Consider the following 27,700-nt stretch of genomic DNA (forward strand, 5'->3'; position numbering starts at 1 on the left):
CCTAATTATTGCCAGTTTTGAGCCAATAGTTTTTTCAAAGGTTGTAATTCCTATTTTTTTTCTTCATGCTTAATGCCTACTGAAAAAAAAACATGACTTTAATTATTTAATTACATTTTTCTGAAGGAGATTCTTGCCTATTAGTTTACTGTATAGCTTGATGTCATTTTGGACCGATGCACTCTTAACATTTTCCTTTAAAGTAGTGAAGGAAAATAAATAAATATATTCTGTATCCATACTTAAAATAAGGTGTCTTCAAAACCTAATAAAAAAATAACAACAAGCAATTGAAGGAATAGTTTCAGATGTACAGTAATCCCTCGCTACTTCGTGGTTCACTTTTCGCGGATTCACGACTTCGCGGGTTTTTAAATACAAGTGATTGCCCGCCTATCGCGGAAGTTATGTTCCAGACCCATCAGCAACAGGAGAAAATCCGCAATATAGAAAGACCATATAAATAAACATTTTTATAGTTTAAGCCTTAAAATACCCATCCCACATGCTTTAAACACATGTAAACTTATAAAACACACTTTGTTAACACATATGATATGTGGATGTCGGGCTAAGGATATGAGTAACATCTCACTATTATAAAACATTTTAACTTCACGCAAGACAAGACAGTGAGACAGGAAAATAGCTGCTGTACAGGCTTTTAAATTATTGACATGCAGAGCGACAAGCAGCACAAAGCCAGCACAAAGTCCACTTCTCCTTAGCGTTCATTCAGCTCCCCACCCCCTTGACAATGCGAAGTGGCAGGAGCGTACTGCGCCTCCGGGGAGGGGGGTTTGAGCGAACGTGCGTTCAGCCCTCACACACCCCCACTCCTCCTCCTCCTTCCGAACGTGCAGAGCGACAAGCAGGCATTTTGGCAGAAGCAGCACAAAGTCAATTTCTGCTCAGCGTGAGTTCAGCTGCCCCCTTCACAAAGCGAGTGCAGACACATCGACGTCTGATCGCTGCGTGCAGTGTGCAGTGTTGGTCTGCGGTGTTTAAGAATGTAGAAAGTGTTTAAGAGCATAGGAAGTGTTTATAAGAGTGTGGGAAGGGTTTATAAAGCCTTAAAATATGTATAAATAATAAAATAAATATAAGTCACTACTTCGCGGATTTTCACCTATCGCGGGGGGCTCTGAAACGTAACCCTCGCGATAGGTGAGGGATGACTGTAATTAGCACAATATTTTTTCTGTCTTCTGTTTTTTCCCCCACCACTATAGCTCCTTCAGGCACAAAATGATATACACAACAGTTCTTATGTTAATTGTATCTTCTCAGATATACCTTACAGATTTTACTGGCTATTTGTTGGAGGATAAGCCTTAAATATGAACTGAGGAGGTTTGAGTGGCCAAGACTTCCCCAGACGTGAAAAAAAAATCATTCTGCTCTATGGACATTATAGTAGGAAATTGTATGGAACCTTGTATTCTTTGTGTGTGCAACAATTTCTGGACTTAGCTAGAAACATTTCCCTATGTGTCTTTAGGTTTACCTCTTTTTGTAAGTATATCTTTGATTAAAAAAGGTCTATAAAGTTCCATGGGCTGTAAAAGGAAATGTGTGCGCTAGAAAGATTCTATTCAAAGAGCAAGGAAAAGTCTAACTATTTCCTCCAGAAACACTTTGGTTACAATACTAGAAAAAAAAACAAATAAAAAAAACCCATATTTTATTAAGAAAATCATTATTCAAGATTAATATTAATGATTACTTAAATATCTGTGTAGTATGGCACTGACTAGAAGATTTCTTCAATTTATACTGAATTTCCCAGGATATAGCCCTTTTCCATACTTAATGTGCATCTATAGAAATACAGTTTTCTGAGGAAATAATAAATAAATTTTATGTGCCTTAAAACAAATTTTGAAAGCTGAAAAATGAATATTGTTCTAAAGCAGCTCAATTCAGTTAGGGCAGTAGTACCCACCATGGGAGGAATCCCTGAAGGGTTAAAAGAAGCGTTTTTGCATTTTGAGAATGTAGTCATGGCAACTGAATTTTCTAAGTGGGCCTTGTTGAAAGATTTGACAGCACCTTTTCTTTAATTTTTAAAGAACAAATTTAAAGAGGATATTCAGTTTGTCAGGAAAATGGATGGATAGATTTCAGCCTAAAGGTGAATGACAAAAATTCTTCCACTTATTTTATTGAATGTAGTACTCTATGAAGAGTTAAGCATGATAATATTCTTTCTAGCCTAATGAGCTTGGGTTCTCTACTAAGAATATGTATTTAAGTTTAGTGAAACTGTGAACCTCATGGAGAATTATAATGGATACAGGAACTGTATTATGTTACAGTCCTATTATTAGCGACTTATTAAATCTTAAATGTTCTGTATGTTTGAGTACTAGTAAAGCCAGGCTAATGTGCAGAAGAAACAAAGGACATGATGTTCTACTTGTTATTGCAGGAACAGCAAAACTAAGCATAGCAAAAAGTGAGTAAACCATACACTTAAACAATTATAAATGCTCATTGTGGTTCATTCAATTAATAACATATAAATTATACCAAAGAGGCTAAATAATATAGTAATACATAGTCATTCATTATATTTCTCATATACAGCACATCATTCTCTTTTTATCTACTCCAGTTAACAATCAGACAAATGAGTACAGTATTGAATATATACTGCTTTGTTTAAACAAACTATTACGTTCCTGAAAGCACATTGACAGCCTTTGAGAAATCTCTTGGAGGAAAGCACAACCAAGTTCAAGATGTTAAAGGAACTATAGATGCAATCTGACAAAATATCTTTCTGTTTCCCTATTTATAGGCTGATGAAATCGTTTTCCTTCATTTATTTTCTGATTAGTTCACTGAGACACTAGGAAGGGCCAAAACTGCTCTGTGAAACTTTGAGCCAGTCTGTTCTCCAGACCTCCCCTTTGAGACTTCCACCTTTTCCACCAAACCAAAGGGCAACCAAAGCCATAGGGCTTGCTATTGCAATAAAGAAGACATTAGTTCAGATACAGAAGAGTGCTTGTACAAGCCAGACAAAATATTTTATCTGAGTGGCATATGAAACCATTTTGTTTGCACATATGATAGTGTTTCTAGGTTTTATGTTACATTAAATAATAACATGTGCTTGGTTGTGCTGCGATTTCTTTTATAGGTCTGGCTCAAAACCTTTTGATCATCCCTTGTAAAACTGTACCATACAGTATTGTTGACATTCTTCTAAAACAACTGGCCCAGATAAATTGTTCTTTGTCTTAGATATAACAGGTACTTATAATAAATTGCATGTGATACATGTAGTTTCCCATCTAATACAAATTGATATAAGTACAGTACTTCCAAGCATACAGCATGTCCGTGTAAGGTTTTACTAGTGTCAGCATCAGCCAAGTCCTTCATTGACCTTTATTTGTTTAATTTTAATCATTGTACTCAGGAACTTGTGTACTACGCACTCTAGGCTTCTGAATGTGCTCTGTGAATAATAGTTAAAGTTTAAAAGAGATGACATGCTTTAGGTAATTTGACATCTTTTACTGTATGTGACATAGTTTAGGGCTTGATTAATTCTTAAAAATACATACACTGTACAGGTGCAAGACTTCCCCAAAAATAATAATTGACTATTATTGCACTTGATATTACAGTTGCAGTTATTAATTTTGATTAATAACACTGCAGTGAAATGCATATTTACTGTTGCAAACTGTGTATAGTGTACTGTATTCTGTATTAATACAGTATAGCAGAACCTCCATTCAGCAGGGAGTCACTTAAAATTGTTAATGTGAAATTGTTAAATTCTGGATTAGTTGAAAAATGATACATTTAGTGTTTAAAAAAATAATATTTGTTTTAGATATGTACCATAATGATATGGCACACTTGTTAAAATACTTGTCACTGTTTTCGTAACACAGTAAAATACTGATATGCAATAATTATAGAAAATATTCCTTTTTATAAAAAACTAGCTGTGTAAGCCCATGCTGTAAAAAGCACCTGGTCATAGAAACTATTGAAATCGTCAGAAAAAAAATTGAAATGTAGTGATGGCAGGCAATTGAAAGGAACTACTCTGGGCATCTCTCTCCTAGGAGGTTTCATCGCTTGTGTATTAGCGGCGGGAGGAAAAGTAAAAGGGATGTGCTCGCCTCACTTCTGTATTAGCGGCTAAGCGAGTGACTCTTTCTTCTGAGGTTTCGTTTTGCCGACATGCTGGCCTCACTTGTGTATTCTCGGAGGTGGAGCCCTTACCCCACGGGAACAGAGCATGGAAGCTCAACCCTATAGGGGCTCGTGGTCACCGCCAGGGGGCGCCCGAATGCCTAATGAGCCCTGGACGTCAGCACTTCCATCACACCCGGAGGTGCTGGCGGAAGGAATACCAGGGCCACCCGGAGTGCTTCCGGGTGCTCAGCCAGCACTTCCGCCACACCAGGAAGTTCATCGGGAGGCACCTGGAGCACGTCCGGCACGTGAGCATAAAAGGGGCCGCCTCCCTCCATTCGATGGCTGGAATTGGGTGGAAGAGGACAGAGCTTGGAGTGGAGGCGGTCATTTTTTTGGCCCGGGATTAATGAGGAAGTCTGCCGCTTTTGCATGTCCTGTCTAGAATGTCAATTGCGCCAGATTCCTAGGAGGGACCGTGCTCCTTTAGTCCCACTACCCTTAATTGACCTTCCCTTTGAGCGAATAGGGGTCGACCTGGTGGGACCCCTAGAGCCCTCAGCCAGGGGAAATAAATATATAACAGTCCAGGTAGTTTATGCTACCTGATATCCTGAAGCTGTTCCATTGCGCTCAGCAACATCCAAGGCTATCGCATGGGAGTTGCTAGGGGTCTTTGTATGAGTCAACATCCCTACAGAAATCCTGATGGATCAAGGGACTCCATTTACTTCAGAGATGTTCAGGGAGACCGCCAAGTTACTAAAAATAAAACATTTAAACACCTCGATATATCATCCTCAAACTATGGTCTAGTCGAGATATTTAATCAAACTCTTAAACAGATGTTATGTAAGGTAGCTAACGAGGATGGAAGGATCTGGGATCAGCTTCTACCCCTCGTCCTTTTTGCAAATCGGGAAGTCCCATAAGCCTCCACGGGGTTCTCTCTCTTTGAATTATTATATGGGCAACAATCCAAGGTATATTAGATATACTAAAAGAAGGTTGGGAGGAAGAGACCCAACCGTCTACAAGTATACGTGAATATATCACACAATTATGTGATAGATTTGCAAAAATTAGACCTGTTCTAAAATCACACATAGAGAAGGCACAAGCAGCCCTTCTTATTATAACTGTTAATAACTGTGGTACATCTCTTCGGGAGTTCTGCCCGGGGGATTGAGTCATGGTATTGGTTTCTACCTTGCACTCCAAATTACTGGCACATTGGCAAGGCCCATATGAAGTTAAGGAGATGAAGGGGGTGGTTGATTATTTGATTAAACAACCAAATCGTCAGTCCAGTGAGCGGATTTATCATGTTAATTTGCTGAAACTGTGGAAGGAAAGGGACCTAGATCCCTCCTCTGGACAGCTTTGCTCACTCTTCACTCATAAATTAAGGTTTAACGTCGATGATAATCTGACTTACCTATAACAACAGGAACTCGAAGCAGTTATCCTGTCTGTCCCAGAGGTAGTAAGTGAGAAACCTGGACGAACCTCCCTGGTTGTGCATGACATCGTGATGAAACCTGGGGTAATAGTCCGAGAATGCCCATATCAACTCCCTTAGGCAAAAAAGGCAGAAGTGGAGCTGGAGATCAAACAAATTCTGGATCTAGGTGTGAGAGAGGAAAAATATAGTCCCTGGTCCAGTCCTATTGTTTTGGTCGGAAAGCCAGACAGAAATTGGAGGTTTTGTAATGACTTCTGTCAGCTTATAAAAGTCTCCCAGTTTGAGTGGACTACCTCCTCGAGTGACTAGGACAAGCCAAATTTTTAACTACCTTAGATATGACAAAGGAATACTGACAGGTTCTCTCAATGGACTCCGCAAAGGAAAAGTCAGCGTTTAGCACCCCTAGTGGACACTGGCAGTACCGTGTTCTTCCATTCGGAGTACATGGGGCACTTGCAACCTTCCAGCGTCTGGTGAACAAAGTACTCCGTCCTCATAATTCATATAGTGCTGCCTATTTAGATGATGTTGTCATCAATTCCAGCACAAGAGAACACCTACAGCATGTACGAGCTGTATTATGGTCACTAGCTGAAGCTAGTCTTCGTATCAACCCCAAGAAATGTTACTTTGGATTGGTTGAAGCCAAATATTCAGGTTACCTGGTGGGCTGGGGTACAATATGGCCACAGTGCTCCAAAATAGATGCCATTTTGAATTGGCCCTGTCCGATGACCAAGAGGCAGGTACAAGCCTTTCTTGGCTTAGCGAGCTACTATCGCCGGTTTGTACACCGTTTTTCCGAGAGAGCAACGCCCTTGACAAATCTTACAAGGAAGGGGAAACCGAATCACGTGGTATGGGTTGATACAACAGAAGCTGCATTTAGTGACCTCAAACAGGCCCTTTCGTCAGCTCCAGTGTTGAAAGCACCTAACTTTTCTATAACTTTCATCCTCCAGACAGACATTTCGGACACAGGTCTTGGTGCCGTGCTGAGCCAAAGCGTCGATGGAGTGGAACACCCTGTATTGTTTCTGAGTCTGAAACTGTTGGACCATGAAAGTAGGTATGCGGCAGTGAAGCAGGAGGCTTTTGCGATTAAGTGGGTGATTACTCGGCTGAGGTATTACCTCTTGGGGAGTGAGTTCACCCTGGTAATGGACCATGCACCTTTACAGTGGATGGCGTTACACAAGGAATCAAACCCATGTGTCAGAAGGTGGCTTTTAGACCTACAGTCTTACAAGTTTTTGGTTGTTTATAGTCAATGAGTACTGCAAGCCAATGATGATGCCCTTTCTTGGAGCCACAAACTCACAGATAGGTACGCTGGACCTGACAGGTTTGGGCTGAGGGGGGTGCTATATCACACATGTGCTATTAGGAGGGAGCTGAGCGGACCATGTAGGGGTAATTTCCCGCCAGGCCAAGGGGTGGCAGGATGTGCCAAACCTACTTCTGTTATCTCTGCAGGCCAAATACGGGAAAACCTGCCGGATTTAATGTCACTTCTGGTTCCAATGCCCCAACGGACGTCACTTCCAGTTCCGGAACTATGACAGACGTCACTTCCGTTCCCAGTGCCAGATGATATCACTTCCGGTCTTTGCGTTTAAATACACCATCTTTTCTTCAGTCAAGTCACTTCAGTCTGAAACTCTACCTATACACATCGGTGCTCATTACAAGACCCTTTTGCAGCCAGGGACAATATATGGGTGGCTGCCCCAAACCTTTTTTTGTGTGTTGAGACTATTTCTTTCAAAATATATATATACTCAGGACAGTTTGGGGTGCCAGCTGGGTTGTCCCTTTTATTTGTCCAAAGACCAAATCAAAAAATAGATGTAGTGCTCACTGGCATACAAAAAAAGGATGACATTTCATTTTTCTCAGCGGATCTCCATGTCACAGGTTGCTCTGGCCAAGAGTGATGCCTCTGGCTGGGATAAAATGTCAGTGGTCCATCTCATAATCATAACCACTCACTAGATTTAATTATAACTTACAAAGTTGAAATTCAAAATTTAAATATTACTTCATTAACCCCTTCACCGCCCTCTGCCGGATATATCCGGCACCGCTGTTTTAATGCTAACGCCATACTGCCGGAATTATCCGGCACATTTGCCTGTGGTTATATGAATGCCTGGCAAGTAGTATAACTGACGGTTTGGCGTGGGTATTATTACTACGTTGTATTTCGACAAGTCTGTGGTTGTTTTGGCCGGTCATGTGACGTGATTCGCATGTAACAGCTGTGAATATGGCGAAACGTAAACTGACTTCAAGTGAGGCTTTGCAGGCGATTTTGGACAGTTCTGATCATGATTGTAGCAGTTCTGAAGAAGATTTTAGTGACAGTGATGAGCAGCAACGTGCGCTGCATGATATTGTGAATGAAGACGCATCGGATGACGGCGCTGAGTGGGTGTATCCCCAGCATCTCAGCTGGGCTGCTGCCCGTGGTGAACTACCTTTTCTGCATTCGTTTGAGGGAACGTGTGGCTTTATTGTTGATGTAAACAATTACACTGCTGAGCAGTTTTATGAGCTGTTTGTGTCACCTGATTTGACTAGACATTTTGTTCATCAGACAAATCTGTATGCAGCACAGTTTATTGAGAAAAATCCCAATTTATCTCCACATTCCCGTGTTCGTGCTTGGTTTGACACTGATGAAAACGAAATGAAAAAATTCATTGGGATTTTGATGTTGATGGGAATAATCAGAAAACCAGATATTGAGATGTACTGGTCTACAGATCCTATGTATGCAACACCTATTTTTGCAGCTGTCATGACACATAACCGATTCTCTTTGCTGCTGAAATTCTTTCATTTGAATGACAACAGAAACGAGCCAGATAAGAAAGATCCAAACCGCGACCACTTGTTCAAGCTACGTCCTTTGATTGATCATTTATTTGAAGCATTTCAGTTGCCCTACATGCCAGGACCGTCAGTTGCAGTTGATGAAAGTTTATTGTCGTGGAAGGGCCGCTTACAGTTTCGACAGTATCTACCATTGAAAAGGGCACGGTTTGGTATCAAGATGTTTTGCTTAGCTGAGAATTCAGGTTACATTTATGGATTTCGTGTATACACTGGCAACTTGCACAACATTTAGTGGTCAATATTGCTTGAATAAATGTAAAAAATGTAAAAAAAATGTAAAAAAGTAAAAAAACAAAAATTGTTCAGATTTCGCCTGGCTTGGGGAATATTTAGGGAGTTGGCGGTTAAAGGGTTAAATTAAGTTATTTCCTGTCACTACTTAATTACGTTTGATTTGGTTCTACCCTTACCAATACACTCACAGATTAAAACAAAGACAGTGCGGCATAAAATTTAAAGATACTTACTGAGTAAGTCAAGTGTAATTTTGGAAAACCATTTAGATCAGTTAACATCAAATGTAAATGCGGAAAACAATTTAGATCAGCTAAGATCACATTATAATGGGACCTTGAGAGATGCTGTGGACGCAGTGGCTCCCCTTGAAACAAAAGTGATCAAAGCACATAGAAACTCTCCCTGGTTTAATGAGAGCACTCAAGTTCATAAATTAGGGGATGAAAACTGGAGCGCAGATGGAGAACAACAAAGCTGCAGATCTTTCAAATTGCATGGACAGAGAGTGTTAAAAATATAAAAAGCTCCCTTTAAAGCTCGCTCAGACTACTATTCTAAAGTAATAGGTGACAAAAATAATAATAATCATTGGATACTGTTTAGAACAGTGGCTAAATTAACAAATGGGAATTCAGATCTACAGTGGAAAATACCAACAGACATTAGCTGTACAGACTTTATAAACTTTTTTAATGACAAAATGAAAAAAATATAAGATCCTAAATCTCAGCATCACAGCTTACTTATCTGAACTTATCATGACTTACAAACCAGAATGTATATTAAGATCTCAGGATGCCAGTTTTCTTATGATTCCAAGGATTAATAAAATAACCGTGGGAGGTCGAGCTTTTAGTTACCGGGCCCCTAAACTGTGGAATGGTCTGCCTGCTACTACAAAAGGTGCCCTTTCGGTCTCAGCTTTTAAATCCTGGCTGAAGACTCACTACTTCACGTTAGCATATCCTGCTGATTAACTGTTGTGGCGGATGGCTGGGGTCCATGCCTGGCCAGGACGCCCCTTCACTATATGTTCAGGGGGAGCAGCCATGGACTGTGCAATACCTCCCACTGGATGCTAGATGGCAGCCTCCCTGGGTTGGAGCGGTAGCTCGGTTTCCTGCAGGGCTCCATGGAAATTGGAGTTGGGTGCAGCCCTGTTGGGTCCCGCAGGCTCTGCCAGGGGGTGCTGCAGCTGGGACTCCTGAGCCCATATGGGCAGTGTATTCGCCACACCCGGAAGTGCAGCCAGAACTCGGCACTCAACCACCTGGAGCACTTCCGGGTGGACTATATAAGGGGCCAGCAGCCACCACTCAAGGCGCCTCGGGAGGAGGAGGACGAAGCTTGGAGGAGGAGTGGTGGTGCCTGAGAAGAGTGTGTTTTGAGGGCTTTATTTGTGTACTGGGGACTGTGTTGTGCCTGTGGGGGTCACGGGGAAGACCTGCCCCACAGGTGAAGAAAATAAAAAGTTCTTTTGTCTTTATACATGCCTCTGGGTGCGAGTCTGTGTCGGGTTAGGCGCCTATATATAGTGCCTTTTACACTGTACATACTGCATCTCTGTTGTTAGTCTTTAGCGCTAAAATATAAGTAGTATGATAAATATAATTTGTTACTAACCCTTACCTGTTCTGTATCACTTATTGGTACACAAATGTGGCACTTGGTACCACTGCCCTACTGCCAAGGTGTTTTGCCTGCCTAAGGTAAAGTCATCTCTGATGGAGGATTGCAGGAGTCATTGGGTAGAGGCATCCTTTCATTGGATTGGCTGGCCCAGCACTGACTCAGCTGTGGAATGGCCAATGGGGGAGGTAGCTTGATGGCAGAGGTCTCCAGGACTTTGAACAAATGCAAATCGTATTATGTAATATTATCTATAGGGTGGTCCAGATCTAATTATGCAATTTTCATTACGCTATAACTTATTAAGTTTATTACATAGAGAATTCACAGCACCTGCCCTGCACAAAGAGATTTCACTTAAAATTCTTTTTGTTGCTGATAGATGGCAGCATCTGCCCTGCATTCCAAAATGGCAGGGAGACAGTTGTCAGTCAAACAGTTGCATAATTAGATCTGGACCACCCTGTATAGTACTGATGAATTCTGCTCTGTACTTGTAATATTTCTATTGTACTACTATATTGTATTGAGGATTACTTGTGTTCTGTTCTGTATATTATATTATGTTTACCCATTTTTTTAACATCCACTGCACACCAACCTACCTGGAAAGGGGTCTCTCTTTGAACTGTCTTTCACAAGGTTTCTTCCATTTTTTTCTCTACAAGGGTTTTTTTAGGAGTTTTTCCTTGTCTTCTTAGAGAGTCAAGGCTGGGGGGGCTGTCAAAATGCAGGGCCTGTTAAATCCCATTGTGGCACTTCTTGTGTGATTTTGGGCTATACAAAAATAAATTGTATTGTATTGTATTGTATTTTAATTCCCTACTTTCTAAAACTAACTCATGTATTCACAATTGACAGCGAGACATCACTTTTTCTTTCACCTTCTTTTGACTAGTTTCATAAATGACATATCTTTCCACACTGTATTTATAAATTATCTCACCTATCTTTTATAACTTTTTCTCAAAGCTTCCCTTGCTATATCCTAGGATTCTTATTAAATCCTCATCTACTGTTGCATATTCTTGATTTTCCATTGCTTTTGGCCATTTTACTCTATTCTTTCTTTCACAACACTTCTCTTGAGCTTGATCTCCCCTAATTTCTAACCTTGTTGCCATAGATCCACCACTCTCTTCTTCTCCTACTTCTGTGCAAGGGATTGTGATATCCTGTGTACTGTGGACTATCGCCTGCCGCTGGACTTCACCTGACTGAAGTACTACTTAATGCGGGGTCCCTTCGCACCCTTCAGACAACCTTTCTTTCCTTCGTGAATCTGCAAGCCTCTACTTGTGATCAGTTTTGCCTACCCACACAAATAAACTTGCCACATTTTTTCTATTCACATAATCTTTACTGATCAACCTGTCAAACTCCTCGTCAAAGCCATTCCAGGGTCAACAACCAAATATCCTTCCATTGAATCTTCTTCCACCACCGCTCTAGCAGACTCCAGGGGTATTACTCCTTTATTCATATTTGTAACAAGGTAAACGGTTGCATTTTCTGTGGCCTAAATGCTGCTGACAACGATTGCTATTCCTTGCCAGCCCTGAGCAGAGGTCTTTCCCTCTTGTCTGCTGTTGTTCCAGCTGTCACTAGGTCTTTTCTTAGTTGTCAGGTGCCCTATTCACAGCTTTCACTAGTTAATACTAAATTTATTATTCATATACATAGACAGGTGACTCTGAGGAGGTCCTCCCCACCTTTCTTAACTAAATTAACCATGCTGTACTTTCATTCAACTCTATGCTACGCTATTTTTGCAATTTGGCTAAACAACAGTCACCCAGGAAAATCACCGAGGTCATCAGGTGGGCCCCCTTCTGTCAAATAGTGTTTTGTTGAATTTAAATCCCATGACACTGAGAAGGTTTCAACAGTGAACGAGACATCTCACACACACCACTCTCCTTTCCCGATGACTGAAGCTCAGCCACTTCCTCTTAGATACTCATTTATACTTATTTAATAATTATGAGCGGTTGTACTGGACTGTTATTGTTTGCGTTTGCAGCATATTTCACACTAACAGGTGGCATATAATGAAGTGGTCCATTTTATGAGTGAGAGTGGTTATAAAAACAAAACAAAGCATGGAACTGGAATTTCAAAGCCAAGTTTTAGTGAGATAATGACAATAATATATGTTAAATTATTAATGTAACTAAAATTATTATTGAACTTAATTCCATTTTAATTTCTCTTTAAGCATTTATCTAATTGACTGTTGTTAGTCTTTACATTACAGCAGCCAAATTGTTGTTGGCAGTGGTGATATTTAAGATGACAGCGTGCTAGTCCTGATGATTGAGGTTTTGGATTTTCTAAAAAAAAAAAAAAAAAAAACTTTCACTGTGCTGTTTAATAAATAAAAATATTCCTAGGGAGTGAGAACTTCTCATGACTTTTTTACTTTTGGTTAATGTAGTGAAACTGCTTTATTTGAATATTTTTGGTTTAGACACCTGTGAATTTATTGACTGTAAGTTTGCTTTTTCATCTCCTGATCATTTTTTTATTTTCACTTTTCTATCTATACTCTGGCAGTGCATCAAGTAAGCTGTGTTGTTGTCTGCTGTGCTATAAATTTTTCAGTCCTGTGTCTCATTACAGAGCATAGGTACTCTCAAGAATGACTGATGTCCTTATTTTTTTGATGTTTTGTGAAACTGCTTGACATTGTCTTCTTGACATTCTTTGCTGTGAGTTTCTGAAGGAATTTTTTTCTGTTGTTTGTGGTTTCTGCTTGATTTTTTTCTTTCCAGTTGCGCTGTGTTTTTATTTTAAATACATTCCTTTTTATTAGTTTATAGTTTTTTATTATTAAATTAATATTACTTAATTTTACTTTAGAATGTTTTATTTTTTTAATAGATGCCTTACATGTTTTCATTGATTATGTAGATACGTAATTATTTTGTTAAAAGGTTACAATAGATATGTCGTGTTTTGCCAAAAAACATTTTCTGAAAGATTACATTTTTTAGATTTATTTTTGATAACAGAATGTTTTAATATAGATTTAATAAATTTGTAAAACTTTGTATTTCCTATTTTTATCTATTGCAGTGAAAGTCTTACTTTGCTGTGTTTTATTACACCTGTGATGATAAGACACTTCAACACTTCCTTGACCAATTTTAATTGCTAAAATAGAGAAAGAACCTCCTAGTGTTTTTCTTATGCAGTTTGAGGTGTATTCTTTGACTGCTTTTGAAAATTCTAATTTTCATCTTAAATGTGCTCCTAAGCTCAGTGTTTAGAGCTGGTGTCATTTTTCTTGGAGACATCTTTATGCTGCCTTTTCTTAAGTAACTTATCGTCCTCCTTCTCATCTATTGAAATGTTTTAGGTGTCCTGTTGCCTCTTGTGTGTTGTATGAAATTATCCTCTATTATTTGAAGTAGAATATGTTTTAAATCTATCTGATTGCTTCTCAAATTAGTTTATTTATTTAAGGTTTGTTGTGTTTGCTTATTTGTAATTTATTTTTCTGACATCTTAAAACATCGTAATTTTTTTAAGTTTGTGTGTTATTCTGCAACAAGGGGGCTCCGCCCCCTGCTCGCTTCGCTCGCCTACCCCCGGCGTTGGGTATCCCGAAATACATTAGTCGAGCTCATTCGTGTTGGAGCCGTGCCCGCGGCATTTCAGACGTGCGTTGTAGGCGCCTGCGTTCATTGATTTTATCCAGGCGGGCTCGTGTTTGTATATCCGTCAGTCGAGCTCGTTCGTTTTGAACCCGTGCCTGCTGTGCTTCCGCAGTTTCGGACGCGCGTTGTAGGCGTCTGCGTTCATTGATCTCATCCAGGAGGGCTCGTGTTTGTATCGTTGAGCTGTATTGTGTTTGAATTTGGTGTAAAGCGTTCCGCGGTTTGTACAATCCCAAGCAGCACATTATTCCTAACTTCACTCCGCAGTAGTGCCACTCACAATATGGCGGTGACGCCTGCGCCTTCACTCCGTACCATCTTTGTGGACCTGTGGGGCCTCCGTAGCCTCTTCCGTTTGAATCTGGGCTGCAGCGCAGAATCCTCTTTTTTGTGTGGCTGTGTCGGTAGTCGTTAGCTATGGGCGCGTTGTTGCTTCATTTCTCATTCACGTCAGTTGAGCTCTTTCGTTTTTGGGCCGTGACTCCTTCGTGCGCGGTAGATACGACTTCGCTTGCAGTTTATGAGACGTGCGCTGTATGCGCCTGCGCAGTACGTCTCATGGTCCCATTGCCGTGTACCTGCGTCCATGCCATCCGGTTTACCATTCTCGGTTAGTAATATGGATAGTAGTTGGAAAGCAGTTGGATTTTTCTCTATAAAGTTGAATATGTCTGTTTTGTATGCATTTGGACACAGTAAAGGCAAATGCCACAAACAATTTCAGGAAATATCTTCTCATGCATGTGGAGGTCAATAAGTACTTTTTGTTTAAAAAAAATCTCTGCTTTCAACAGTCCTGCATCTACTCTAAATACTGCAAAGTGCCAGAAACAGAAACAGCCCATCTCAGCCCATGTAGCTATCTGCAGTTTTCTCAAAAAAAGTACCACTGATGTTGTGTTGTCTGTTTATACTTGTTTTGCATGAGTAAGCTGCATTATCAAGGGGCAGACTTCTACCAAACCTTTCATATTTGTTTAACAATGTTTCAGAAAGGATATAGCTTTCATTAGCCATATTAGAAGTATAAAACTTGAAGTAGATGTCCATGGAGTAGAAACACATCAGCGTTGTATAGAACAACAACTTCCTGACAATGCAAATACTTAGAACTGACTTTAGCTAAAGTGTAGTCTTCTATGGTTGATGGCAGTAAGAGAAACCTTACTTTTTCCACAGGCAGCTTTAGCTACCATGTTCAGTAAGTGGGAATTTATATGTCTTTGCTCCAATTCAAACAATAAACAACACTGTGTATTACATTGCTTTGATTTAAAAGTTGTTTTTTTATTTCAGATAGCCTTTGATCCATCGTGTCCACTAATTAGATTAAGCAGATTTAATAATATTATGATTTATCACAATTTTCTGCTCTTATGTTTGTACTTTTCGATCACAGATACTTCTCACACTAAGTAAGTCCTTTAACTTAGTTTAATGAGTAATATCAATAATAGAATCTTGCAGTTAATTTCTGGAGAAGAAAAACATTTTAAAAGCATTGTTAGTTGACAAATATGATGATGTTGCCTAATGCCCAGTGAAGTTCTTGAACACTTTGTATTCATTTGGTGTTCCATCTCACAATTTGCTACCATGCCATGCTGCTATAAAATTATAATGGGACCAGATTGGTTATCAAGAAACTTTATCCATACGATTGAAGTGTCGATATTATGTGGAGCATTTAAGGAGAAAATGCATTTATTCCAAAAATTACAGTTATTCCATCAGATCTTCAATTCTGTTTTAACCACCTGCAGTTCTCTTAAAGCACTATCAACAACACACAGGTTCAGTGACTGAAAATAGTTAGTCTGAACCCAGAGTCATCAAACTTTTTACATAGACAATTAAAGTTGATTGATCATGTGTTACAACTGAATCACATCTCGGTATCTTTGAAAGACAACGAAAAACCAAGAATACTGTGTACAAAAGAGCTTTCCCAAATTAACATTACTTACATACCAAATGCAACAAGTTTAAAGGTAATATATTTTGATGATATATAATTACTTTTTAAATTTCCACTTTCTGATCTGGGCAACACATGGCAACTCATTGAATAAGGCTTTCTTAGTCATTGATTATTTTATCTACTCAGTTAATACGCAGTTATAGATTATAGCTCTGAATTATAAATATAGTACTAACTCTATTGTTTGCTGTTTTTGAGTACTTATTATTTATTTAATCTCCTTCTAAACTTAGGTGTCAATTTCACACTCCCAGATAACGTAATTCAAACCTTAAAAAATTCATTTTAACCCAAATATCCTAACTAATTTTTTCCATTTAAAGATGTCTGAAAGTACGATAGTATTAAAATTATGCTTACGTGTAAAAATGAATGTCAGTCAGTCAGTCAGTCATTTTCTAACCCACTTAGTCCTGATCAGCATTGTGGGCTTGGTGCTGGAAGCTATCACACTTAACATAGGGTGCAAGGCAAGAACAAACCCGGGACAGGGCATCAGAACATCGCAGGGGAACACACAGGGCTGTTTCAGACATATTTGGTCCCCCAGGGAAGAAAATGTGCCCCCTACCTTTCACACCACCATACACAGACACACTCACACTCAATATGCTACGAACATAGGTTAATCATGCACTGCAGAAGTAAAAATCAATTTCAGTAGGGTCATTGGCCACTACACCACCTGGAATTTTAACCAATACACCATTAGGGACAATAACATTATGAGGCTGGGTGGGATGAAATGACACATTTAAGACTATACGAGGCACAGCGACAACTGGCACTGTGCTTGTGTAGTGCTAAATGTGCCCCTGCCTAATGTCCCCCTGGAGTGTATGTATTGGTTGAAAATCCCTAGTGGTGTAGTGGCCACAGTGTCTCTACTGCAGTGCCAGTGCTCCTGCCTCCAAGACATCCTCTCCTCAGGCTCACTGTGTCACCTTAGTACCTCCTGACCTGAGGAACAAGCCAAGTGGGCGGCAGCGATGACAGGAGGAAGCTGCCTGGACTCAGTCACTCACTGGAGTCTGGACTGCACCCGGGTTGGCCATCACTCACACTTGAAGAGGAGGAGGAGGGGACTGGGACCCAGCTGTGTGTCTGTCTGGCAGCCTGCTTGTGACGTGGGAAGACCAGGGGGTGAGTCCTGCCTCACTGTCACGCACATGGTGCACAGGTAGCAAGGAGGCCACACATCGCATGAGATTTATGGCACGCTGTCTGCCCTTGTGTATGCAACAGTATACAGATTGTGCTGTGCATAGTGCAGACAGTGCACAACATAAATATTTCTTGGTGCTCTGGTCTGGTTCGGACAACTTTTTCTAACAAAATAAAGATAGGAATCTCTACACAGGGTTTAATGTCCTATATTCAAATTCAGTGATATAAAATTCCAGGTTTTATACAATGAATTTTGGTGGATTGGTCAAAAGAATGTAGGAGTGTTTTTTTTTTTTTTTATTTCTAATAACTACATTGGTCCATGAAGTATCTACATTTGTGACCTGCCAGAATTGGAGGAGCATTCTTTCATACACTGAGCAACAAAAGTGTTTAAGTACGCTCACAAGGTATACTGATGGTTTATTTTTGTTTCTTTCTGTGCTATTTATTTTTATGTATGTAGCTATCTGCAGTTTTCTAAAAAAAAAAGTACCACTGATGTTGTGTTGTCTGTTTATACTTGCTTTGCATGAGTAAGCTGCATTATCAAGGGGCAGACTTCTACCAAACCTTTCATATTTGTTTAACAATGTTTCAGAAAGGATATAGCTTTCATTAGCCATATTAGAAGTATAAAACTTGATTATGTTCCATGTTTAAACATTAATTTTAACCTGCTTCTTGATGAAGTTGACATTGTTTACAATTATAATTATAGTTCCATTACTGGAGTGACCGTAGAATAACTGTAAAAGTTTTTTTTTCTTTTAAAATCTACTTCCATGGAAAGTTTCCATATCTTAAATAATTCTTTTCATATTACTTCAGAGTAAATTTGTCACTCCACTAAATTTAGCAACTTTAATTTCTTTTAATCTCCGTAAAATTTTAAATGAGATTTATATTAAAAATAGATGTCTTTTTTTGCTTCAGGGAAAAATATGTCCCGCTTATACAAAGAGGAACGTGATGACTGGATCACTGTTTGTTTGAAATACCTTCTCTTTGTATTCAACTTTCTTTTTTGGGTAAGTAGTAATTATTTTTATATATCAGTTTTTTGGTGCAGTCCAGGACTAAAATAAAAGTAAATTAGACTGTAGAACCATGGACATTTGAGTAGTGCTTTGCATTGGTTTTAAATGTCTGAGTATTTTCAAAAAATAACTTTAGGTTAGTTTCATTATATAATTATTTCCAAATCAAATTGGTGTCCAACTACAGTAGAATAGTTGCTCTTTTTTGATAGGAACAGGTGCATTCAAAATAGTTATATCCGATCAATTTTATTTTAAATGTATTTAAATAACGCCTTTAGAAATGAAAATCATAATGTAAATAATGATATTTCAATGCAGCATTAAATATTTATACCGTATGTGCATAAAACAAATGCAAGTGAAGATTCTGTTTTACATCTTATCAGAGACCTAGAGTGAACTTATAAAGACAGCTGCCTTATGCATAATTCTCCAGTTCATGCATAATGATTGAACAAATACAAGTACAAAACTAAGCAACTCTGCTTTTGCTGCTTTTTTTTTTTTTTAAATTCATGTACCGAAAATTGAAACATGCTCCTTTTTTCTTAAAGGGAATCAAGTAATACCTAACAGGCTGAAAGTCTGAGTCTCCTAGTAGTAAAGACAATGTAATATTTCTGTTGTGTAAAGTACTTTCTACAGAAAATTGATAAAAAGCAAACAAAATAGATTTTGACAAGACATTGTTTGAACAGGCTGCTGCATGAGCCTGTGCACTATTAATAAGGCCTGGTGATATCTGTCAGGAAGTGTAAACACCTTATTTAATTATAAACTGTGCATGGGTAATAGTGAGAGCCAGAGATGACTTTTGCCTTATAAGACTGGAGAGCAAAATATGTTATTATAAACAATTTTGACTCAGGGGTTCCCAGTTTTTTTTTTTTCCCTGTGTGCTACTGTTTGCACACCAGTGAAACCAGACTAGCAGACACAATTACCAAAGTTTAACATTACTTACCTGGACAAATTCACATGATGCTTCTATCTACTGTAATATAAAAAAGAATATCGTTCACTTTGCAGGGGGGTGTAGGTTGAGTCTTGATCAATAGTGGAAGTGCAGCACAACACACTGGAGAATCAAAGGGTTGTTGTTTAATTTTTGCTTTGTTGGCTTTTTTTCATAATTTAATCCCTACAAAATGTCCTCCTTGAGTCAGACAGTGTTTATGATTGCAACCCAGCAAGGTGTTATTGGAATTCTGAAATCCAATCAGAACCAAAAAGAACTAATTCTCAACTCACGAGATCAGACACTGATAGAGAGGCAGTGTGGATGAAGGATTGGATAGCTGGCAATAACAACAGGATCACAAGTCAAAAAAACACATACACCTTTGCTCTCTTTCCTTAACCAATTCAACAAATATACCTGGGAAAAGCCAGGTACTTTGGCTTATGTTAAAATAAAATTTAAAAAAACATTTACACATAAAGTTATGGCTTTTTACCAGCATGTATGGGAAATTACATAATTTCAGCCGGACTGCACTGTAATAATAGTAAATTTGAAAACAGCTGTATAAATAAAATGTTACATTTTAGAATTTTATATGTTGGAATATTTAGTCTCTTCCTTTAATTACTCTTTACTGATAAGTAAGGGATATGGGTACTGCCTGCTTCCTTATAGCTACAGGGACTTGTGTTCAAGTCTCTGCACAGTCAATTCATCCATTTTCTATCAATGATGCATTTAGCATGGAGAAGTTCATCATGATAGTGTGACGGGAATGTGCTCTGTGACACCGTCCTCCCCATATTGAAACATTAGTACTAATAACCTGATTAAAACTAAATGCATATATGTAACTTTGGCTCAATTGATGATATTGACTGCATGCTGTGCATCTGCTTAATCTGTCACTGTAAAGGTACTGTCAATAAACAAACAGTATCTGTGGAAATTAAGGTTGAATGGCTTTTTTGGTATATAAATGTAACATTTTTTTCCCAGTCTAACTGAATTTAAAGTGTGAAGGTGGCTATACATCGAACTTGACAAATCCTCCATGGCTCTAATTTTCAAACTACTTTGGAAGATACAGCTAAATAATGCATGGTGTGTTTTAATTTAAGAGCCTTTTCTAACACCAATATTAAATACATTTTCAGCTGTGAAGAATTAAATGATCATACGTTAAACTTTTCAGTAACAGTTACTTTTTGGACTACCAACTTTGGTACACCTTTGTGCATTGTTCTGAAGGATGCAATGTCTGCACAGTGACAATTGTGCATTCAATTACAATTAAAACATTTTATTGTGTAATAAATCACAGTTTCATTTTTGATTTGGACAGAAGCCCTAATTAAAAATACTACATTCCAATAACTAAATTACAAGACTGATATACTAGATATACTATTATGAATAGTGCTTTTTTTAAGTGCCATTAATCGCAATTTATCGTATTTCCTTCCAGCATCATACTATGTTTCAATAAAGCAAAAATAACTAAGTTATTAATATTTAATACAAACAGTTGTAATAATCACATGCCTATTCATGTTAAATAATTTCAGTTTATTGAACAGTTTTGTGTAACAGAAACAATTGAATAAACAGTGAAACTTTAATCAGTCAACAACACAAAGTAAGTTTTTTTTTCTTGACCCAAATTACAATGCAAATTAGTCTAGCACTTTAATTGGTTCTGTCAATAATTCTGCCTTGAAAATGACATGAAGATGAAATATAATAACATTATTGATTTTTTGATGGGCGGCACGGTGGCGCAGTGGGTAGCGCTGCTGCCTCGCAGTTGGGAGACCTGGGGACCTGGGTTCGCTTCCCGGGTCCTCCCTGTGTGGAGTTTGCATGTTCTCCCCGTGTCTGCGTGGGTTTCCTCCGGGTGCTCCGGTTTCCTCCCACAGTCCAAAGACATGCAGGTTAGGTGGATTGGCGATTCTAAATTGGCCCTAGTGTGTGCTTGGTGTGTGGATGTGTTTGTGTGTGTCCTGCGGTGGGTTGGCACCCTGCCCGGGATTGGTTCCTGCCTTGTGCCCTGTGTTGGCTGGGATTGGCTCCAGCAGACCCCCGTGACCCTGTATTCGGATTCAGCGGGTTGGAAAATGGATGGATGGATGATTTTTTGACTATTTATTCTGCCATTTGCTCAAGCATTCCAGTTTATTTGCAGTGGTTGTTCAAGGGATGATATCCAGATACATAAAACAAATGTTTACAAGGGACCAGTGTTAGGAAATGTTATATTTAACTTACATTATTCATTGCTTACAAAAAAGGTAACTAAATATGTTACATAGTTACTTATAATAAAAAATAATGCATTACAAACTGTGCTTTTCCTTTGCATTACTTTTTCTTCTAGTAGAGATATGAAACCCTTACATATAATCAAAATAAATATATTTCCTTGTACAAATAGTAAAAAAAAAATCACAACATTCATTAGTCCTCCATTCTAGATCAAGATGATAGCATAAAGCAAGACAGGTTTGAAAATACAACTTTTAAATAGGTACCATGGTTATTGATCATACAGGATAGTCTGATAGGGTTATTTATTTAGATGCTTTAAATTGCACATTGTCATAGAACATATTATTTATGAATTGCAAAATAAATGTAGCTATCTTAACCTTTATCCCAAATGGATGGAAATATTAGCAGGATTAATTTGCACTGATTATTGCCTAGTTTCATCTGTTACAGTATAATATTGGGTAATTTAGTTTATTATATAGGCTACAGTAGGTAGCATTCAATTAATAAAACAACAACAATACCATATCTGCTTTGGGTACGTTTGAGTGAGGTATAAGGAATCAAGCAATTCCACTCTGTATCATCTCCTCTTTAGCTGCTCAGAAATGCATAGCACCTGCACCATGTTCTTTCACGTTAGATATCCCTCAGAGACAGGCGCCTATCATGCAAGTTGGTGACTATGCAGTAACTTGTCTTCTGATTGAGTTGTGACTTTGGGTCTGCCAGAGCTCTTCCAGCTTCCAATTGCCTTTGGATTGTGTAGAACACTGTGCTTACATCTTTCTAGGGTGTAGAGCAGTGGTTCCCAAACTTAGTTCTGGAGACCCCATGTGGCTACAGGTTTTTGTTCCAACTAGATTCACAATAATTGATAATAATTGATAATAATTGATAATAATTGTTCTAATTCAGTTAGCTGGTTTTGTTTTCTTTTTTCTTTTTCTGCATTCAGGAAAGTGCAACTGATGATTTTTACATTATAAGACATTTATAAATATTTCTAATTTTTACTATAGCTTTAAATTCTTAACTGTTTTTTTTTTCCTGTAAATTTTTCTCTTATTCTGTGAAGTCTGCTTCCTTCATTGTACCCTAAGAGTGACAATTAAAAGCAGGCACAGCGTACAGCCAGTGTAACAACACTAAATGTTGAAAGGCTGCTACTGCTTCAGCGTCATACCCACTAATTAGTCAATAATGGAAAGGCAGAATGGAAATCAGGATGAACATAAGTAAAAAGTAAAAAAAAAACATTTATCCACATACTGTATAGCTGCTTATTTTTTATTAAAATGTACTAACACAGTTACTTTTAAAATGTCTTTATTCACCCCAAAACAAAGAAACTGAGAAATAATTGCTCACTTAATTAGGCTAGTAGTTCAATTAAAGACAGAATTTGGTTATAATAAAAACCTGCAGCCACAGAGGGTCCCCAGGACCAAGTTGGGGAACTACTGGTGTATAGGATGTAACAACACAGTCTGTTCCAACTCAGTTTTTAGACAGACAGAGGGTTTTAAAATAATCAACAGAAGATGGGACACCTGTGCAAATTTTTAACTCGCAAGGTTTAATTTACTTTAATTGCTGCAGAACATCTGTAGGTGGTAACCTATTAGATGTTCCCTGATGAAGACTCATTTGTAATACAGGTATATCATTTTTGGTCATTCATAGTATTTCATCTGATTAAATTTGAAGAAAACTGGAAAAACAAGTGTTCAAAAACTTTTGACAAGTAGTGTAATTCAGCCTGTTTTCCACCTTTAATTCAACAATGTTTAGTCAGATTTAATCTAATGGTTGTCAGGTGTCACAGTTTAAATAAAGGACACAGCATTACCTACATCTTTGACTCCTGCTGTGCACTTTTTGCAGCTCTATTTAACATATGATGGCAGATTTCCACAGCTCCACGTTCTAGTTAAGTGGAACTACAGCAGGTAGCTGACATCCTATGTATATGAACTTAACAAAACGTATACATGAAATAATAAGTTAATTCTGAAGGAACAAAATAGGCGCAATTATAAAATTGTAATGTTAAAAAGATGTTGAATGTTGTTATTCTTGCAACAACCAAGAAAGATTGATACCAAATATGTGCAGAACATTTGCATTAAAAAGCTGATTTTGTGAAAATTACTTAAAAGATAAGTATTTTTCAAGTCAAAGTTATTTCTTTAAAATCAAAGTATATACATGTTGAGCATCCCTAATTAAAATTCCAAATCCTGAAATGCTTCCAAATCTGTAAAAGAAATCAGTGTTTTATAGTTATACAGAATATAACAATATTGTAGGGCTCAATGTAAGGTTGAAAGATATGTAACATATATATATATATATATATATATATATATATATATATATATATATATATAGGTAAGCCGTTGAACCCCATTCGTGATGGGGACCGGGGCTTGCAATTGTTCCCCACAAACGAGGAATTCCCAGTAAGTGCGGGTCATAAGCCCTTTGTACACACCGCCCGTTGGACGGTTGGTCCCGAAAACCTTCTCGGGCCCGCTTCCCCGCCCTCTCTCCGGAGAGGCGGGGGGGCCGGGGCGGAGGGGGCGGAAGGGACGTCCTCCCTGGGCGTCCTTCCCCTCTCCCCCCGTTCCGCCCTCCGCGCCCGACCACCGTCCGCCACCATCCCTCGCTCTGGGAGGTGGGTGGCGCGGCGGTGGTCCTCCCCGGGTCGCGGCCCGGACGTGCGTGGCCTTGGAGAGGCCCGGGTGGTAGGCGCTACCCTCCCGGGCGCCCGCCCAGACCTCTCGTCACCAGGCACGGCCGGGACACGGTCACCCAGTTGCCTTATATGGCTTACAGCTATGTTCATGAAAATATAAATTCTAAATTATGCATTTGAAGTAAACAATGTGTCACATCCTGTCAAAAAGGTGAAAAGGACAACTTTTAAGAGAGCTGATACCAAAGAGTCATAGGAGATGCAAATTTCTGTGCTCAAAACACCCAAAACATTAAGTGTACCTAATGACAGTAGTAGAAGCACAGACAAGTCTGCACAGCATCTGCCTTTTGATTGCATGTCTAAATGAATAACTAAAGTAAGTAAACATTATTATCTAATTGGGAATACAAACATGCCATGCCAGAATATAGCTACAGTGCTTTAACACACACAATGTTTATCTGTTCTGATGGAACAGTCAAAGTGACAGAAAGATATCGCAGCAGACAGAAGCACTTCTCAAATGCTTGGAGCGAAGTAGCTGTAGTGGTCTAAGAGTGTGTGTGTCTGTTTGTTTTTTCTGTCTCCATGTTCATTACAATGTACAAATTAGTTACTAAGCTTCAGTTACCTTGTGCTACTGAGCTATTTGATGGATTACAGCAATTTTAGTTTTTTTTTTTCTCACAGTGTCAACTATTTCGCTTTTCTCACTGAAACCCCGGCAGTTTAAAGTGCACAGACCGGAGGAATTGGAGAGGAGTGTTTAATGTAAAATATGAAAATATTCCAAAATCCAATAATATTCGAAATATTTGTGGCTCTGCACCTCATTTTGCAGATTATATATCCCTCCACAGCAGTGTTTCAACCCCCAGATACCTGGTTTCTTCTATCTCGTTTTCATTTTCAGAATTGACTGCTTATTGGAACATTTTCTCTCAGGGTTTAAACAAATAAGCTATCATTTTAAATTGACAATATGTCCAGCTATGATGACGAGGACACATTTAGCATAATTACTGAACCATATTTGTACAAGCCAGAATATACTGATGAGGAGCTCCAACAGACTGAAGAGAAAAGAACAGTAAGGAGAACAGAATATGCAACTGAAGAGTACAGCAATGCAATGAACAAGTGGAGATTGGTGTTGCGCATATTGAAAATGTGAATTAATGGCCACTGTGGAAGACAGCCCCTGTTGCAGAGAGTGGGATGGGGTGTTACCACCTCTAGAAAACTTAGATATGTTGAGGATGAGTTCTGGAGACATTTTTCCATTTTCCAAAATTAAACTGGAAGAACTAATCAAAATCTGACAGACTAAATAAGCATCTTTCATTTGAGTAAGTTTGCCTATTGATCTTATTTTTCTGCTGTTTTAAATGCATACTTAGCATTGAAGTGTGAGAGATCCAAGTGACCATATAGAGATTATTATTATTATTTACACGGACAATGACTTGGGGTCTGTTGCAGAAAGAAAAATGATAGAATACTGGAGAATCCTGGATTTCAGAATGAATCTCAGCTAGCAATAGCATGATTATTCTCCAGAAGTTTAGCTGGTTCCAGAACGTTGGATTTCAGTTGTTTCACATAATCCCGGATAGTTTGATCTGGATTAACGGACATTCGCCACAAACTTTGCAAGCCCTTAATGAGTCAAACACTGAACAGCTGATCAACCACACGCTAGAAGTCTGACAAATAGTGGGAATAACCTTCACAACAGCAGAGCAAGACCTGTTGGTGGCTGTGCATGAAGGTATTGGCATATCCTTCAAAAAAGGAGCAACACAGCAGGAGCAGCATCTACCAAGGGACGGGAGATAGTGTGGAGGAAAATGACTGAAAGTATGAATGTTGTCACTCAGGCGCGTATGAGAATCTTCTCTGGGGATCTGTCGAGGTATGTAATGACCCACAGAGATGAGATGGGGTGCTGTTGCTGAGTGTCTTCTCACCTTCTCTCGCAGCAGCATTGAGAAGCCGCCAACTGAGGGCACCTAACCCTGCCTCTTCCAGTTCACCAACTATAAGGGCTTCGGGTTCCCATAAGGTGGCATCATTTGGCTGTTGAACTACCTGTGATACGGAGCTCCTGAAAGCGCTGACTCCTGCAACCTTTTCTGAAATTCTTTTTTTATTATGGCTCCCTAGCTTGGATAACATCGCCAAGGCGGGTGTAACTTTCTTTTATTTTACATACATATTAAAAGGGACGACCCAGCTGGAGACCCAAATATTCACCAAGCCATCTATCATTTCTTCATCTGGCCATGGTGTATAAGATGTTGTGTGCTATATAAATTGTTGCATTATGCCAAAATGTACTCCGGCAATATTTCTTAACTTCAAATTTTATATGCCCTCAAATAAGCATAGTATTAAATTTTTGCAATATTAATTTTATCAAAAAAGTCTTAAGACCCATGCTGTTAAGCATACATAAAATTGTTCTAGTCATTACTGTGAGAAATGTGGAATGTTATCTTGACTGCACTGAACCATGTATTGTCCATGTATTGTCCAGTAATTACATGCCAAAAGAAAGCAAAGTTTAATTACTTTCACATACAAATCTGGATCAGAAAACTCACAGTACCCACTCTTTGAATGGTAACTTATCTGGTTCAAATGTGAATCCCTGGATTATTGGCCTCAACATTTGTGCAATAATTACATGCCTATCATTTCAATGGGATTAGAGAACACATTGATATTTTAGTGATTATTTGAAATGCAGTACATAATTGTGCCTCATTTGTAAAAGCCATCAGCCAAATGAACTACAATACAAAGCAGAATTAATATTGTTGCCTTTTTCTATTACAGAACCCCAAATTGTAACTGCATTAATAAGCATATTAGGAATAGGTATCTGCTGAAGACAAGAGTCTTAAGAGGTGTTTCTGACAGGAAATGTCAGTGATTGGTATTGATTACTAAAGGTTTTAACCTTGTTAAGTATAAATACATTATTTATTTTACTAATATGAAATCGATTATTCAAAGTGATGTCATTAATGTGATCTTTGGCCTCACTGAATTATTATTCCTTTTTCACAACTTCTGAACTGAATGCTGCTTAAGAAAAGGTTACTGGCCTTCACTTTGGATATTCTTACTCCAATTAAAACATCACTTTGGTAACTTCTGTCTTAGTTGCTCACTTTAGTGTCTAAGCAGAAAAAAAAACTGTTCTAACAGTAGTAATAACTTCAATAAAAACATTAGCAACCGTAGTCAAACTGTAGCATCTGGCAGGACTTCATATATTTAATTGATAATGTGAAAATCGGTTTTATTTTGTATCACTAACAAGTTTATTACATCTTTTTTACCCTCTGTGTACAGAATTACAAAAATCTTTTCAAGCAAATGTTGCTGCTCTGTAAATACAACTGCCAGAGTTTAATAGTTCCCCTCCCTATAGAGTTCTTAAATACATGATTTTAAGTTGTTATGGTGTTTTTTAGTTAATGCAGAAAAAAATTATTAAA

General features: G+C 38.5%; 1 protein-coding gene across 4 annotated transcripts in view; it reads left to right on the plus strand.

Moving 5' to 3' along the window:
• Positions 1–27,700, plus strand: part of tspan11 (tetraspanin 11) — a 343,309-nt gene that overhangs the window by 13,566 nt on the left and 302,043 nt on the right. For all 4 annotated transcript variants that reach the window (XM_051923121.1, XM_028810166.2, XM_051923125.1 and 1 more), the window contains exon 2: positions 18,146–18,240. In XM_051923121.1, the coding sequence (XP_051779081.1) occupies positions 18,154–18,240 (87 nt within the window). In that variant the 5' untranslated portion in view covers positions 18,146–18,153. The remainder of the gene's footprint in view (positions 1–18,145; positions 18,241–27,700) is intronic.

Source organism: Erpetoichthys calabaricus, chromosome 1 (assembly GCF_900747795.2).
Source record: "Erpetoichthys calabaricus chromosome 1, fErpCal1.3, whole genome shotgun sequence".
Lineage (NCBI taxonomy): Eukaryota > Metazoa > Chordata > Cladistia > Polypteriformes > Polypteridae > Erpetoichthys > Erpetoichthys calabaricus.